Source organism: Sturnira hondurensis, unplaced genomic scaffold (assembly GCF_014824575.4).
Source record: "Sturnira hondurensis isolate 20B ecotype Veracruz unplaced genomic scaffold, ASM1482457v3 Scaffold0024822, whole genome shotgun sequence".
NCBI classification, from domain to species: domain Eukaryota; kingdom Metazoa; phylum Chordata; class Mammalia; order Chiroptera; family Phyllostomidae; genus Sturnira; species Sturnira hondurensis.
Window position 1 is genome coordinate 2,698,401 of NW_028097453.1, and position 14,951 is coordinate 2,713,351.

At 49.7% G+C, this 14,951-nt stretch overlaps 1 protein-coding gene across 6 annotated transcripts in view; it reads left to right on the forward strand.

Moving 5' to 3' along the window:
* MAGI3 (membrane associated guanylate kinase, WW and PDZ domain containing 3) overlaps window positions 1-14,951 on the forward strand; it is a 201,074-nt gene that overhangs the window by 182,355 nt on the left and 3,768 nt on the right. For 5 of the 6 annotated variants that reach the window (XM_037038724.1, XM_037038726.1, XM_037038727.1 and 2 more), the window contains 3 exons: window positions 111-254; window positions 2,840-2,978; window positions 4,490-7,248. In XM_037038724.1, the coding sequence (XP_036894619.1) occupies window positions 111-254; window positions 2,840-2,978; window positions 4,490-5,496 (1,290 nt within the window). In that variant the 3' untranslated portion in view covers window positions 5,497-7,248. Of the gene's footprint in view, window positions 1-110; window positions 255-2,839; window positions 2,979-4,489; window positions 7,249-14,951 lie in introns of those variants that run through there. The other variant, XR_005065430.1, reaches the window with a different exon arrangement.

The window sequence follows — 14,951 nt, forward strand, 5'->3', positions numbered from 1 at the left end:
TCCACAGATGTCTATTGAGAAAATGAACTGTATCCCCAGCTATAAAAGCGGCTCTCAAGCCACAGAGCGAGCAGGCCATGACCTCTTGTTCTCTTCGCTCTTCTCTCCAGAGCCTGGGCTGCTACCCGGTGGAGCTGGAAAGGGGCCCCCGGGGCTTCGGGTTCAGCCTCCGAGGGGGCAAGGAGTACAACATGGGGCTCTTCATCCTGCGCCTGGCCGAGGACGGGCCCGCCCTCAAGGACGGCAGGATTCACGTGAGTCGCTTCTGGCTCCACCTCTGGTCCCGGCTGCAGAATGGGAACTCATGAAAACTGGTGATTGAAGGGGGTGCGGAAAGCTCCCCGTTCTGGGAAACAAGACCCCCCACTGCTGAAACGTGGGAGGCAGACACTCACTGGGCCCCCTCCTGACCTGCGGGTGTTGCGTCCCCTCTCCGTCTGCTGTGCGTTCTGTCCCTGCCATCCCAGCACCTTCAGCCCTCAACGTGGTGCCTTGAATGGTCACAGCAGGTGCGCCCTGGGTATAGGTTCAAAGACTAGAATAGAGGGAGAATACATCTAGCTAATGAGAGTTATTTTTAATATTTAAGATTAGCTTCCAGAAGTTAATGCTGAGTAAACAGGACTTGGGTTATATGAAACAATCTAATTCACTCAAAACAACAAAAAAATGTTAACTTGTAATACAGATGAGAAAGGTGTTGAGGGTCATTGAGAGGATTTTTAATTTAGTGAGTCTTAGGCGGATCCTTAAATCTGCTTAAAATTCAGGGTTGAGAAAATAAGGTTCTCAGCCAAGGTAATGAGAGGTTGGCTGAGTGGGGAAAGTTCACATGAAGGAACAGCGTCAGGCTGAAAGGTTTCCCACGGAGCAAACTCGGGCTTGGAAAACACGGCGAGGCCGCGCTCTGATCCGCCGGGCCCCACGCTGTCACACACGTCAGTGTCAGCCTCACGAGAACTGGAGGGAGGCGCCCTCGTCTCCGCGCATGGATGTAAACCCAGGCTCGGGGAGACCCGGCCGCCTGCTGGGTTCGCTCAGCCTGTGATGGCCAGGGCGTGACCCAGGCCCCTTGGGGTCCGCGGACACGTCACAGGTTGGGAAGCAACATGAGCAGTGGGGTGGAAATGCTGTTTTGTGAGCGAAACACATTCTGAGTGGAGGTTTTAACAAACCCTGGGACCGCCTTAAAGGGGCCTAAGCGTCCTGCCGTTCGTCTCCCCCGCTCCCTCTGTCCGTCATACAAACCTGAACGTGAGGTTGTCCTGTTTACCAAAGGATACAGCTGTTCCCCATCTTATTCTTAGCACATTTAAAAATTCTGAAGTAACAAAGTTTTAAAAGATTGTTTACATTTCCCTCTCAAAGGTGCCGTTTTCTACCCTTAGCTTTGTGTCCCCAGGGTCTGTCTACCAAGTCCCAAGCTGAGGCTGTCTCTTTGCACACTCTAGTTTTAAAGTTAAACAAAAATGACACCTGGTGGCAAATCTGTTCAATTACAAGTTTTATTGTAATTTATTTGTTGTGCTAAAACAGAAGTATGCAAGTTTAGACAGTGAATTTAAGCCAAAGAACATGATTGAAATTAATTTCAATCATGTTTTACAAGATATACCTAAAGTAGGCTTCCAATACTATTTAATTGTCTCTAATTATCAGGATTATATATCTAGTGCTAATTTGTCATCTGTAGTTCCTCACAAAAATGATTTTTTTCAGTCACTTAAGGGAAATCTGGGTATAAGGGCTTTGTAAATATTTCCAGGTTTCCAGTTTATATGTTAAATCCATCTATCTTGTTTGATATCCTCCTTTCTTCAGGTGAAATGCTCGTTTTTTTTCAGACCTATGCAACAAAACGCACTCTTTAGTTCACTTGAAATTTTTTTTTACCTTGTACAGTCTATTGTACGGTTTACAGTTAAATCTAATTCATACTGATGCACTTTAAAAATTTGGGGGGAAACCAGAAAATAGCTAACCTCAAAGCCAGCATATATTTCTGCTTGGTGGGTCGTCACATCCCATCTCATTGAATTGTCCTCATGACCCCCGGAGGGAGGGACAGACGGACAGCACACCCCAGGAGCCCAGGGTCCCACCACTGTGCTCGGGTGGACACAGGCTCATCCCACCCACCTGCGTTAGATAATCACCGCGTCCTCGTCTGCCACTTCTGGACAGTCTCTGTGAGCGCGTGTAGATGTTTGAGCTCCTTTTTGGAATTTCGGTCATTTTCCATTCAGTTTTGTTTTGAAGCCACACCTTTCAGTTGCTTGTCACCTTGAACTATGTTTTCAAATCTGGAATCAAATCACTACCATCATTGTCTTTAATCAGGCCCTTTGCAAACATTATACTTGACTCACCCATACTTTGTCTTTTAAAATAACAGACCACATTTCTAGTAAATAGCAGTGGTACTGAGGTGTCTTCTTTATATATATTTTTTAGGAAAATTGTTTTACCCTAAAGAAATGAAGTATGAGCTTAGTTATTAGATTTTTAGCAAGTATTCATATTACTATACTCTCCAGGATGAATTTTTTTAGCGTTTTAATCTATAAATATTTCGTTTGGTTCTTGATTTCAAGATACCCCGATCCCGCTTCCCAGCCACACACAATTCTCCCGTGGAGGGTTTTTATAGAGTAAGTGAATAAAGCTGGCCACCCTCTGCCCACATCTCGACTCTAGCCTGACAGCACTGAGTACGAGTGAAATATTTTACACATCAGAGAGGCGCTCGGCAACACTGGGGGGCCCTGGAGTTGACAAAAGCAAAGCTGATGGCAGACAATGCCGTCCCACGCTGTTCCCGTGAATGTCCCCTGTCTAGGTGGGCGACCAGATCGTGGAAATCAACGGAGAACCCACCCAAGGCATCACACACACCCGCGCAATCGAGCTCATCCAGGCTGGTGGGAATAAAGTTCTTCTTCTGTTGAGGCCAGGAACTGGCTTGATACCTGATCACGGTATGTAGCTCACCTGTCGCTGAAAAGTGATTATTAGGGGGAGGGGTCAGCAGAAGGGAGAGGGGTGTCCCCTTGGAGGGGGTGTTTTTCTAGCTGTGTCGAAAGTAAACACCGGAAGTACCGAAGGCCAGTTACATAGCATAGTTTTTATTAGTTAAAAATAATATAACAACCCTGGCTGGCATAGCTCAGTGGATCGAGCGCGGGTCTGCGAACCAAATAACTTTGGTTCGATTCCCAGTCAGGGCACATGCCTGGGTTGCAGGCCAGTTCCCAGCAGGGGACTCACAAGAGGCAACCATACATTGTTATTTCTCTCCCTCCCTTCCCCTCTAAAGATAAGTAAGATCTTTACAAAAATAAAATAAATAAAAAATATAACAGAATGTGTGGCTCTAGGCAGGACTTTTGCTGGAATGGAATATGTTGAGCTAATTTCAATAGACAACCCGGTTGGTTTTGCAGAGAAATGTGCTTATAAAAAACAAGGACATTAGAGGCAAATGAATTAAATGCAAGAAAAACATGTGAAATCTCTTCAGTTTTTCATATAGTAAGATATGCTTCTCTCAGCAAGTCAAGAACGTCAGGCCTTTGCGAGCACCTGTGAGCAATGGCACTGCAGGCCCCGTCCACACTCCTGTACCAACCTTGCACTCGCTCAGTTCACTGTGCATTTCTGAAAATCACTGTTTTTACACGGAGTGCACTGGTCTAGAAATAAGGTGTCATGCCACTCAGTGCTGGTCCCCTCTCGTTTGGTCCCCCTTCAGCCTGTAATTCTCTGCGCTCCCTTCCACCGCCTGCTTGTAAATCACCCATCCCCAGTGATGTCTTTGCTAACCGCGCTGTGATGTTTTTTTAACATAGTCCTAGGCTTTTTCTCTTCCTCCTTCAGGTTTGGCTCCTTCCGGTCTGTGCTCCTACGTGAAACCTGAGCAGCATTAAGGCTTTCAGGGCTTTTCTTGGTCTTTCCTTAAAAAGACTTGGTAAATTTGCATGTCTTATATAAATCACTTCCTTCTCTTTTTTCTTTTAATTAAATACATCTAATTCTATCTGCTGCACGTTTCCGTTTCTTTTTGACATTAAATTTGACCGCTTAAAGCAAGAAAATTACTTACCAATGCTCACGGACCTCGTTCTGGTCAACAGAGGCTGGTCTCCTTTATGAGTGGGTCTGGCGCGTCCTTAAGCTCTGTGCCCCAATAAGAGCTCAGTTAGTAAGCTTCTTGGACCAGGTAATTTGGTCTAATTTTTACACACCATCTATTACTAATTGTACATAAGTAATTAGAAAAATGAAGTTATTTTATGTATAAACAACCTCCCCTTGATGTACAAATACAGCTGTCTGTATGCATCTGCCTTTATAGATTCCTGAACATACATAAACTATAAGACACTCATACTGTTGACGCAATCAGTACAATTACAATGGCTGTCAATGCTTAAAACTTGCTCACAATTCTAAAACTTAACAATGTTCCACTCAAATCCCCTCTCCTTAGGTCACTGGGATATTCCTCAACCCTCACCTTCAAACGTGATTTACGACGAACAGCCGCCGTTCCCCCCACCTTCTCATTCCGCGTCCCTGTGCGAGGAGCCCCGCCTGCCAGGAACCGAGGGAGCCTTCACGAGGGCGCAGGTATGTGAAAAGGCAGAAGAGTTCAAGGACACAGGGCCTGAAAAGAGAACTTTACATCAGTCTGACATGAAGCACCAGCCTCTCCTCCACAAAAGTGTGAGTAAAAGGGACACCCCCAGCAGTCAAGGGCACAGTGACAAGAAACACCTCTTAAAAGCAGAAAACGGTGTGGCCCAAAGAGGCAGGTCTGCTAGCCCCAGAAAGCCAGCTAGTCGCTGTACAGAGGAGCCTTTAGACAAGATTCCCGGTGCCCTCAGAAATGACCCCAAAAGAAGACCCAGAGAGCGGTCTCCCAGCCCCAGGAAAGGGGAGACCAAGAGCTGCCCGGGCGGTGCCGGGGCGGGCTCCGGCCAGGGTCCCGCCAGGAGGGACAGGGGACGCTCCGCCAGCCCAAAGAAGCAGCAGAGGATGGAAGGGCGACCAGACCGACCCAACGCTGAAGCCAAAGCCCTGGAGTTGGAGGGCCGACGGGCGGGGGGCCGAGCTCGCGAGGGCGCTGAGCAGGTCGCGGACGGGAAGGAACGATCGGGTGTCGGCAGGACAGACACCAAGCAGAGTCCGCGGTCTCCGGAGGAGAAAAGTAAGCGAGTGGATGAAAAGTCCGAGGTTAGCAACGTCACGAACAGAGTGGCACCTGAAAGTGAAAAGGGAAGGAGAGCCCCCTTAGGAGAGCCGCGTAGAGAGCGAATGGCCCCGAACAAACCCGAGGACGACAGAGGACTGGCAGCCGACGGAAACCGAGAGGGCGGCGCGCGGCCTGAGCGGGGCTCCCCGGCCAGGAAGCCGCCCATTACCCCGGGGCCCTGGAAGGTGCCCAGCGCCAGCAGAGCCTCGGGCATGACTGGGGTGGCGGAGAAACGGCTGTGAGCCACAGTATGAAACCAAGAAAAGCAGGTTGTAATCTCTCCTTCCGAAAAAGCGGCGTTTTCTTCCCCAGAAATTCGGGAACACACGCAGTACATCTTGCTTTGATCATCAAGGCTGCACGAAGGGCCTGCACGTTTGCTGAGCAGCGGCTGTCCCCGCCGCCGCCCTCCTCTGAGCGGCCCAGCCCGTCCTCCGGGTGTTGGAAATGAAGGACGTCGGTATTAACAGTGTGGTCACAACTGACTAGTCTGTGCCAAGGTATCTACTGTATCGTGTCTGTTGTACCCTCCCCACTCAGCTGTTTCCACAGTAACGACAAAATGACGTTCGGCTTGGAAGCCGATGTTCTCAGTAGCATGTTGCATGTTTACAGAGAGAGTCCCCGCAGGAGGGCGGGGCCCCTTCCCGAAGCTCCAGACGACTCCCCGTTTAAAGCCACACCCCAGACCTCTCCACTCCAGAGAAAAACAGGTAGTCAAATATTGACAGCTGCGGTTTTGTGTTTTAACTCAGCTGGGCAAGGTATTTCAAATACCTGTTAAAGAGCTTACTTAACAATAGAGTGCTGGCAAAGGAGAAAAGTACGATTTGTTAAGCAATTAAGCGTTCACCCCCTGCCGGGGGACCCAGCCCCCGATGTCCTCAGAGCAGCTCATGTGGAAACAGTGCGTGTTGCTGTTTGACGAAAAACTACCAAATTTCTATTTCTGGCTATGTTGGTTGTACCTGCTAAGTCATTAGTTATTACTACGTATTTAAGAGCCAAAATATTATACAGATTGTGTGAGGGACTTACCTGTGTGACCAGTTTCACACCAGTCCACCGCCTGAGGAGGGACCAGCTCCTCTGGTCGCAGGGGAACAGGCCGGGGACACAGACCCCTGCAAGGCCAGCTCAGCAGGTAAGGCCAGGCACGGTGACAGATGGCACTTGCTAAACCTTAAAAACAAGAAAGGGAGACCACTGGAACGTGACTGTTAAGAGGCTGCAACTACTCATAAAATATACTTTAAAGAAAACATCAGCAAGAAAGGGTAATTTTGGAAAAGATACTGGGAGAAAGAAGTGGCCTTCCTCTGACTGAACCCTCCGTCCCCAGGCCGCTCCGGGTGTGGTCCGGTGTTTAAGGCCATAAAACAGACCCAGGTTTCCAGGCCTCTGACGCCGCATTCAGTAGCATCTAGAAATCCAGGCACTTCTCAGAGTGAGACCAGTTTAGGGAGCACTGGAGAACACTAGTTCTGTCGCCCGAGTTCACCCCATTCTCGTGCCTGGGCCCTGCCTCGCGGAGTCTGTGAAACTCGCCAACAGGAACCTGGACCAGTCCCTGCAGACACAGACGAGCCTCCCAGAGTGAACCCCCGCCGCCCGGTCCTGTGCTTTCCCACCTGTAACTACTTGAATAGAGCAACCTTAGAAGGCTCGATAAATGCTAAGAGTTTAGTACCACAGAAGTGATTTATTTTCCCTATAGACCACAATTAGTGATAAAAATCCTATTTTTATTGTTAACCGCGACACGACTTTGCTGTCATATGTTGTCGGTCTGATGTGGCTCTTTCCTTTCCAAGTAACCTGTCACTGTCTCAAATACTGACTTAGCAATGCAGCCTTGGAACACTAAGCAGACATGGATGTCCTGGTTGTAAATGTTTGTACATTGTACAGCACCTTTATATACACACTCAAGTTCTGATTAGAGAGAGAGATCTGTAAATTGCTCGTTATTTTTTATATAGATATTAAAAAAACCCAAAACAAACCAGTTCATGGCTTGCATTTCTTTTACAGTTAGGCTCGCTCTTTCTGGAGCTGGGGTCGTCCCAGGGAGGGGCCGTCCCAGGGACAGCCCTGCGGTCCAGACAACTCTGCTGATGACGATGACCTCACCTAGAGCCATCCTCAGCGGTGGATGTTTCACTCAAACCGACTTCAAGCTTTGTGTTCTATGGATGGTGTACCTTTCATTGCAAAGACAGTAGCTTTGCATAAGAATTTGCATAAGAATTCACTACCCCCCCACCCCAATCCTTCCTTCTACTGTCAGGGAGATACAAGGGCGCGTCTCAGGGAAACGCAGTGTGAGCCCCAGCACCGCACGGCCAGAGGTCTGCCACGCCCGGCTGCGAAGCTTCACGCTGTGCTTAAGCCTTTCCAGTCACTGCAGCTTACACTTAGTTTTAGAATGAAGTGTTCTGATTTCATTTCATTCTTGGTATGAATGTGCCTAAAACTTATTTCCCACTTTAAGAGCATTAAATTATGTCCCACCATTGCATGAACTCAACGCTAAGAGGGAAAACCCGAGTGGAGGTTTGTCATAGCAGAGGCTGCGGGAAGTGGCAGGTCTGTGGTGTCTGGACATTGATTTCACTAATCACAATGGCTCAGAAGGTCTGGGAAGCCACCAACTCTGTCCCACCAGAGAGCTCAGACTAAGCTGCTATAAGGTTACCTTCTAACCAAGTCCCGTCAAATGCTGTGGGTCATGTAGCCTTTNATTGCATGAACTCAACGCTAAGAGGGAAAACCCAAGCGTTGAGTGGAGGTTTGTCATAGCAGAGGCTGCAGGAAGTGGCAGGTCTGTGGTGTCTGGATATTGATTTCACTAATCACAATGGCTCAGAAGGTCTGGGAAGCCACCAACTCTGTCCCACCAGAGAGCTCAGACTAAGCTGCTATAAGGTTACCTTCTAACCAAGTCCCGTCAAATGCTGTGGGTCATGTAGCCTTTGAACAGAGAACTCTTTCCGAAGTCCTGGACGCAGAAAAGCACTAGGCTTTGTATTTCTTCACAAGACTATCTTGGTTATTTCCTTCTTTAATAGTAAGATATTCTCATGCAGAGAAAGCCAAGAGCTTTTAAACCTGTGAACACATGAATTTCACATTTAATAGGCCCCACACTCAGAGCTGGGCTTTAAGAAAGCCAGCACTCAACTGTGTGACAGTCTACGGACTTCACAAAGACACGGTTCAGGGGAAGCGCGGTCCAGTGTGTCCTGACTATGGACCACGGGAATGAAGACGGGGTGCAGTCACAAGCGTGACGTCCAGACACATCGGAGCACCTTCTCGGGTCTCTGGCATGCTCCAGGGCCTGCAAACTGTCTGCTGCTTCCCGGGAAGGGGGCTCTTTCTCCAGGCGGCTGTCTGCTGAGGGTGATCAGCAGTACCGTGGCTTGTTTTCGGCACGCCGTAACTCCTGCATAAAATCAGTAATCTCGGCTGTCATGGGCGGATCAGCTGGAGACAGTCACTGACTTGGATCGGTTCTCCACGCTGCTTCACAAGCATGAAGCCTTGGGACGTGTAAGGCGGGAACAGAGGCTTATGGAGAATAAATGCTACTACGGAGAACTCCGAACTGTCCCCACACACACCCCAAAATACAAAGCACTGCCAAGTGCTGTAATTCAGCCTGATCTAGAGAGTCCTGGCGGGGGGGGGGGGGTCTATTTTACAGTGCCTCTATCAAAATCAAGCAGAACTACTGACAAACACACAAATCAAGAGGCTTATTCTGTCCTCAATAAACAGCCACTGTAGAGTGGAGGGGCCAGGATGTGTGCAGGGGGCGGGTCTGGAAGGACTTCTCATCAGTGAGCTGGACACTCCGTTATTCCAGACGGGCGCCAACAGCTGCAAAGGCAAAGCATCCCTTTAAATCACTACACTGGCCCATACGTGTACAGAGGAGATTAAGTTTAATAAGTAAGTTTACTTCTTGATCCCAGGTCGTACATTATGTTTGAAAATGAGACCAACCCATTTGGTCCATTATGAGCAGGTAGCTCTAAAAAATTTTCACAAATGAATTTCATTAATTTGAAAGGTTATTTTTACAGTGCTCGGGTCCACTTACCTCTAAATGGAATTGACCAAAAGTAAAAACAGATCCATCAGCTTATACTGTGTGTGACATACTGGGATTGACAATTTTTTCTACATGTCTCTGAAAGTCAAGGAAATCACACCCCAATCAGATAAGCATTTTAGTTATTTGACTTCTCAGAGTGTTCAGATTACACACAGGCCATAATGTGCACGTTCGGGAAATCTGAGGTGACGCCTCCGCAGCGACTTGAGGGTGGATAACTTTTCCCAACACAACAAATTAGGAAATTAAGTGAACAGGTATCATTCCTATCCTACGGTTATCACTGTTCCAGTTAAATGTACGCACAGCCTGTTCTCCTTCTGTTTTACAGTTTGGTTTACAGCTCAGTAACGGGTCAACATTCTCAAGGTGCCCTACATGGCACTCCTTTGGGGGGATCAATACAAAACCCCAAATTCCTAGAATCATGCAGGTACAGATGAAGCCCCGAGGACAGGAGAATCAGTTAACCTCTTCCATCCTAACAGGAAAAAATTGCATGAAAGTCTGTTTTCATTTATTCTGGATTTTTATCAAGCACCTACATGAAGTCAGGTACTTGCCGTTCTGCATTCTGAGGACCTAAGCGTGAACAGCAGCGAAAGTCCCTGCCTTACGGGGCTTATGTTCTACTGGGGATGGACAGTCAAAAATGAGTAAAATAGGCTGGGACAGGCGCCATGGCACACACGCCCTGTGTAAACGGTCACAGAACACGGTGTGGAACAGCCTGACCCCCAGCCGTCAGAGAAGGCCCCGTGGAAGAGCCGACAGCTGAAAACCCAGCCAGGGGAGAGCCTAGAAAACCATAGTCGAGAAATAACAAGGTGCAGCCAGGGGGGCGGGGCCGGTGTGGTTGGAAGGTATTGAGCGGGTGATGCTGGAAAGGGAGGCAGGCTTGCTAATGAGCACCCTCGGTGGCCACCACAAGGAGAACCAGGAAAGGTTTCGGTGGGAATAGCGCAATCAGTTTCCTCGGTGTTAAGCTCCTTCACATGGCTGTGGAGAAGTGAATGGGAGGCAAGAGTGGGAAGGGCACGGGGCCAGGATCGCAGCCCAGGAGCCATGGAACGTAGAACTGAGGACATGGGGTGGCAGGTATGGAGGAAAGGAGAGGCACCCGGCATAAACCCTGAGCCTTTGGCTTGAACAACTGGGGGAACTTGGTTCCATTTCCTGAGCCGAGAAAAACATTCTTCCCCCTCAAATAACCAAACATACCTGAGAAATGAGTTTTAGATGCTGGACAACAGACAGCACAGGACAGTGGGGTAAATGGGGCCCTATGCCTCCCCCAGGTTCCTGCTCTGACGCAGCTCCCAGGCTGCGGGCAGGAAGGACGAACCCAAACCAAACCTCCCAGTCTTGCTAGGTTGGGGACAAGAGTCAGGAATTCGGGGGGCCAGGTCAGCTGCAATGCGCAGGGCAGAGCCCCAGAGGGAGCTGCAGAGCGTACTCCAAAAATGTGCCAAGGGCTTGTCGGAAGTCTTAGGTTCCTGATCAGCATGAGGGCCTACCCAAGAACAGGGAAGGAGCCGCCAGAAAGGAGCAGGCAGAGGATTCTCGATGCAGGAGTGGTTTCTGTCCCCACTGTCGATTTGGAGAAACCTCATAATGAGCACGGCAGCAGGCGGAACCCGTGGGAGGCCACCACTTCCACAGTGGAGAAGGGCCCTGGGCCAAAGGCTGCTCCTCAAAGCCTAAAGGACTTGAAATGATCAGAGGGTTTCCGGGTAGCTGCGTTCCAAAACAAACAGCACACACGCACACACCAACCATGTGAAAGTCACGTGCAATGGCAAATCACCAGGCATGCGGAGGAGGAAAATAAGACCCAAAATGGGGGTGGAGGAAGTCAATGAGCACCAACCCCAAGAATGAGGGCGCTGAGGATGCCAGGGTGTTGGCAGAGCGAGAAGAACCGTCCCTCCCCTCAGGTTCACAACAGCAGCTCCACGAAGGAACCCCCACTCTCCACGCAAACGTGCCTGGGAGCCCCACATGTTGGAGCGCTTGGAGTGTAAGAGGGGCTAAAGCAGTGGTCCCCTGGGAAAAGCAGTTCCCGTCCCCATCCCCAGAGACCCCAGTAGACAGGACTAGGAAGCTTCAAACAGTAAAGCAATACCAACAGCCTTTGCTGGCAGGGAGCAGACCCACCAAACTTGCCCCCTCTTGTCCCGCCCACCCTGGCAACCAGCTGGAGGCAGTAGTGATGCCTCCGAAACCCCAGCAGGGCCAGTGACCATTAGTGGAAAGGAGGTGGCCCTAGGAGCTAGCAAAACTGGTTCTCCAGCACCTGCCACGTAACCCCCCACCACAGTGGCAGCGCCCCATAACCAAGGGGCGTGAGTCACAGAGGGGACACCCACCACCCCAGGGTGTACGCAGCACTTTCCCCGACCGAGTGATGCTGCACCACCCACCGAGATCCCAGAGCCGCAGATAGTGCAGGGAGGAGAAAACAGAAACCTGGGCTGTAACACCAGAAACACACCCCGCCACCAGCCTGCTGAGAGCAAAACAGTATCTGAACTAGAAGGCAGCTCACCGCCTCAAATGCACAGAAGCAGTCCATGAAACGCCATTCCCGTCCATGGTACCAGGCAGCACAGAAAGAAAATGGAAGGTCTCCGGGAGCCAAATTCAACGCCAGTGACTTAAATGACGGAGGTTCAGGACTGCAGCCGTGAAGACGCTCAATGAGCAGCGAGAGCTCAGGAGAGCAGTGCAGCGAGCCCAGCAAGGAGATCTGCGAACCAGAGGCGCATTCCACCGAAGAGACTGAAATTACAGACAGGAGCTAACAAGTTCTGGGGCTGAAAAACCTAGGAAGTGGGGTGAGGAATGCAGTTGGGCGCACAGGAAGAGATCAGACCAGCCAGAAGACAGAACCAGCAAGCGCCAGGCCCGCAACCAGAACTGACTCAGAAGGGAGGCGGGAGAGAAGTATCAGTTTTTAAAAAATGGAAGAACTCCACGAGAACACCTGACTCCCCCAGAAAGAGCAACGTAAGGGTGGCGGGTGCACCGGAGGGAGAGGAGGGAGAGGGGACGGGGAGCCCGCTCAAAGACAGCGGGTGAGATCCCCCCCCAAGCCTCCGGGAAGCGCTGGGGTTTGGAGCAGCGGCGGCTGGCAGGGCACGCAGTCGTACTGATGAAAAAACCGCCTCCAAGACATCACAGCAAAACCATCAAGACTGTCACCTACGAAGGAAACCCCACTGGCTTACCATCCGATTTTTCTAATCGCAAACACAAGACAAGATAGTGGAAGGAAATAGTGAAAACATTGAAAGGGAAACCATCAAGCTGAGGACACATATCCGGCAAAGCCGACCTTTAGTTGGGAAGGAGAAAGAAAGGCTTCCCCAGACCGAGAGGTGAAGGGACTGACCGCCCCAGGCCTGCGTGACCGGAGACAGTGAAAGGAGCCCCAGCCCCAGAAACAGAAAGACAAACCCGGATGAGACGCCGGACAGACACCACAACTGCGAGGCCGCTTCAGGACAGGGCGTCACACAGTGGCAGTGACGCTTCCGTGGGGGAGGGCACTACAACCAAGTGTAACTACTGCGATCTGGTAACGATTCACGACGTGGAAAGAGAATTTGTGAGGACCACGTCCCAGAAGGGGCGGAGGAAGAGGACTGCGCAGGCGGGTGAAGAGCAGCGGCAGCCCGAGGGAGAAGGGCCGCTGCATCCGCGAGCCGCGGGCCGCTAGCCCATTCTGAACACACGCGCGGGCGATAGCTGTTTTAATGTCCCTATTTACGTCTCTATTACAAATGCATGGTGTTACACAAGGCAGACAAAAGAAATCGCATGTTAAGGAAGGACATGAAAGACATAAAAAATCATCAAACTTCTGTAGGCGAAAATGCATTGAGTCTGTTTAACAGAAAATTAAAATTAGTGCAGAAAACAGGTTAGTGAACTGGGGGGCACAGACTGGAAGGCATCCAACATCAGAGAGGGAGAAACTGGGAAAGTGTGGAGAACGTCGGCAGCTGTGGGGCCACCGCAAGCAGCCTGATATCTGTGACACTTGCCATGAGTCCCAGAAGGTGGTAGGTGAATGTAGGGAAGAGAAAACTTTAAAAAAAAAAAAAAAAAGAGAGAGACACAACTGTTCCAATCTGAGAAAACTATACACTCAGATCCAACAAGCACCACAAACCTCAAGCGCGCGCACAGGAAACCAAAGCAGCACGCGTTGTAAACGGCACGAATTCACTGACAGAAACCTCAAAAGCAGCCAGAAATGTTGAATCCAGACAGCAGCCTTCTGCTCGGAAACCATGCACATCACCACCCTCAAAACGAGCATTTCATACTCGGCAAAAATACGTTCCAAATGTATCAAAAATCTCTCTCAATGGGGAAGGGGGCCTGCACACCTCACTAAACAGACCGGATTTTTCCTCTTCAAAGTCACAGCCATTAACGATGTCAAGATGGTGAGACTTTCCAGAAAAGGCACCTCAGCTTTTTGAGAACCGACTGGGCTTGGGGGCCCAGGGTTCCACGCAGATGTCAGAGCGGAAACCTGCGTTAAAAAACAAGGGTGCCGACAAGCGGGGGCAGGACACGTGGGAGCACAAAAGGGCTGACGGATCAGGAAAACTTCTAGGAGACAGTTACTCCGAGTCGTGGTGCTTACGTGTCAGGTGTGAGGAACTCAGAGCTGGGAGTCATCCCCCGTTGCTGACGTGGGCACCTCCACCTGCCCACCTCCGGGGGGGTGGGGGACAAAAGTGGGTTGACAGTGTGAGCACATGAAACAGTTAATTCTGCAATATGATGTATTAATTACTGTATTATTTTCCATATGAACTCTTCTGCCCCACCCTGTATAATTTTAGCCACCTGAAAAATAAAACAATTACACACTATCAAAATTGTAACAGAAACAACATACAAGAGTATACCACTTTCAATACTGCATTTAAACGAGAGAAGCCACAGTCTCAGCAGAAATTGCAAATTAAAAATAGAACAGCGTGTCTTGTAGGGGAAAAGAGGCCCCGGTCCCTGTCGGAAGCATGGACAGCAGCCGTGGGTATGAGAGCACCGCCACTGCTCCTGCGGAGACGGCAGAGGCCCGATTTCTCTGAGCCACCGCTGAGACAGGCCTGTGCCCTTGCAGAGTAGGGCCTTCCAAAGGTTACGTCACGGTAATGGGGTTTTACCTTTAAAAACATACATGAAGCAAGCCAGGCGGTGAAAGAAATACCCTATGATCTCACCTGTAAGTAGAACCTAATCAACAAAACAAGCAAGCAAGCAAAATATAACCAGAAACTCGAAAACAAAGAACAAACTGACAGTAACCAGAGGGAAGCGGGTAATGGGGGAAAATAAGGGAAGGGCCGTCAAGGAACATGTATAAAGGGCACACAGACAAAGCCAAGGGGGAAGGTTGGAGGGGGGGAAGCAGGGACCATGGTGAGATGCAAGTGGAGACAACTGTACTTGAACAATGATAAAATCCTGTCTATATAATTATACATATAAAATTCTATCTGTAACTCGCAGAATTCAGAATGGCTGTGTGTTTTTGTCCACTTCCAGTTC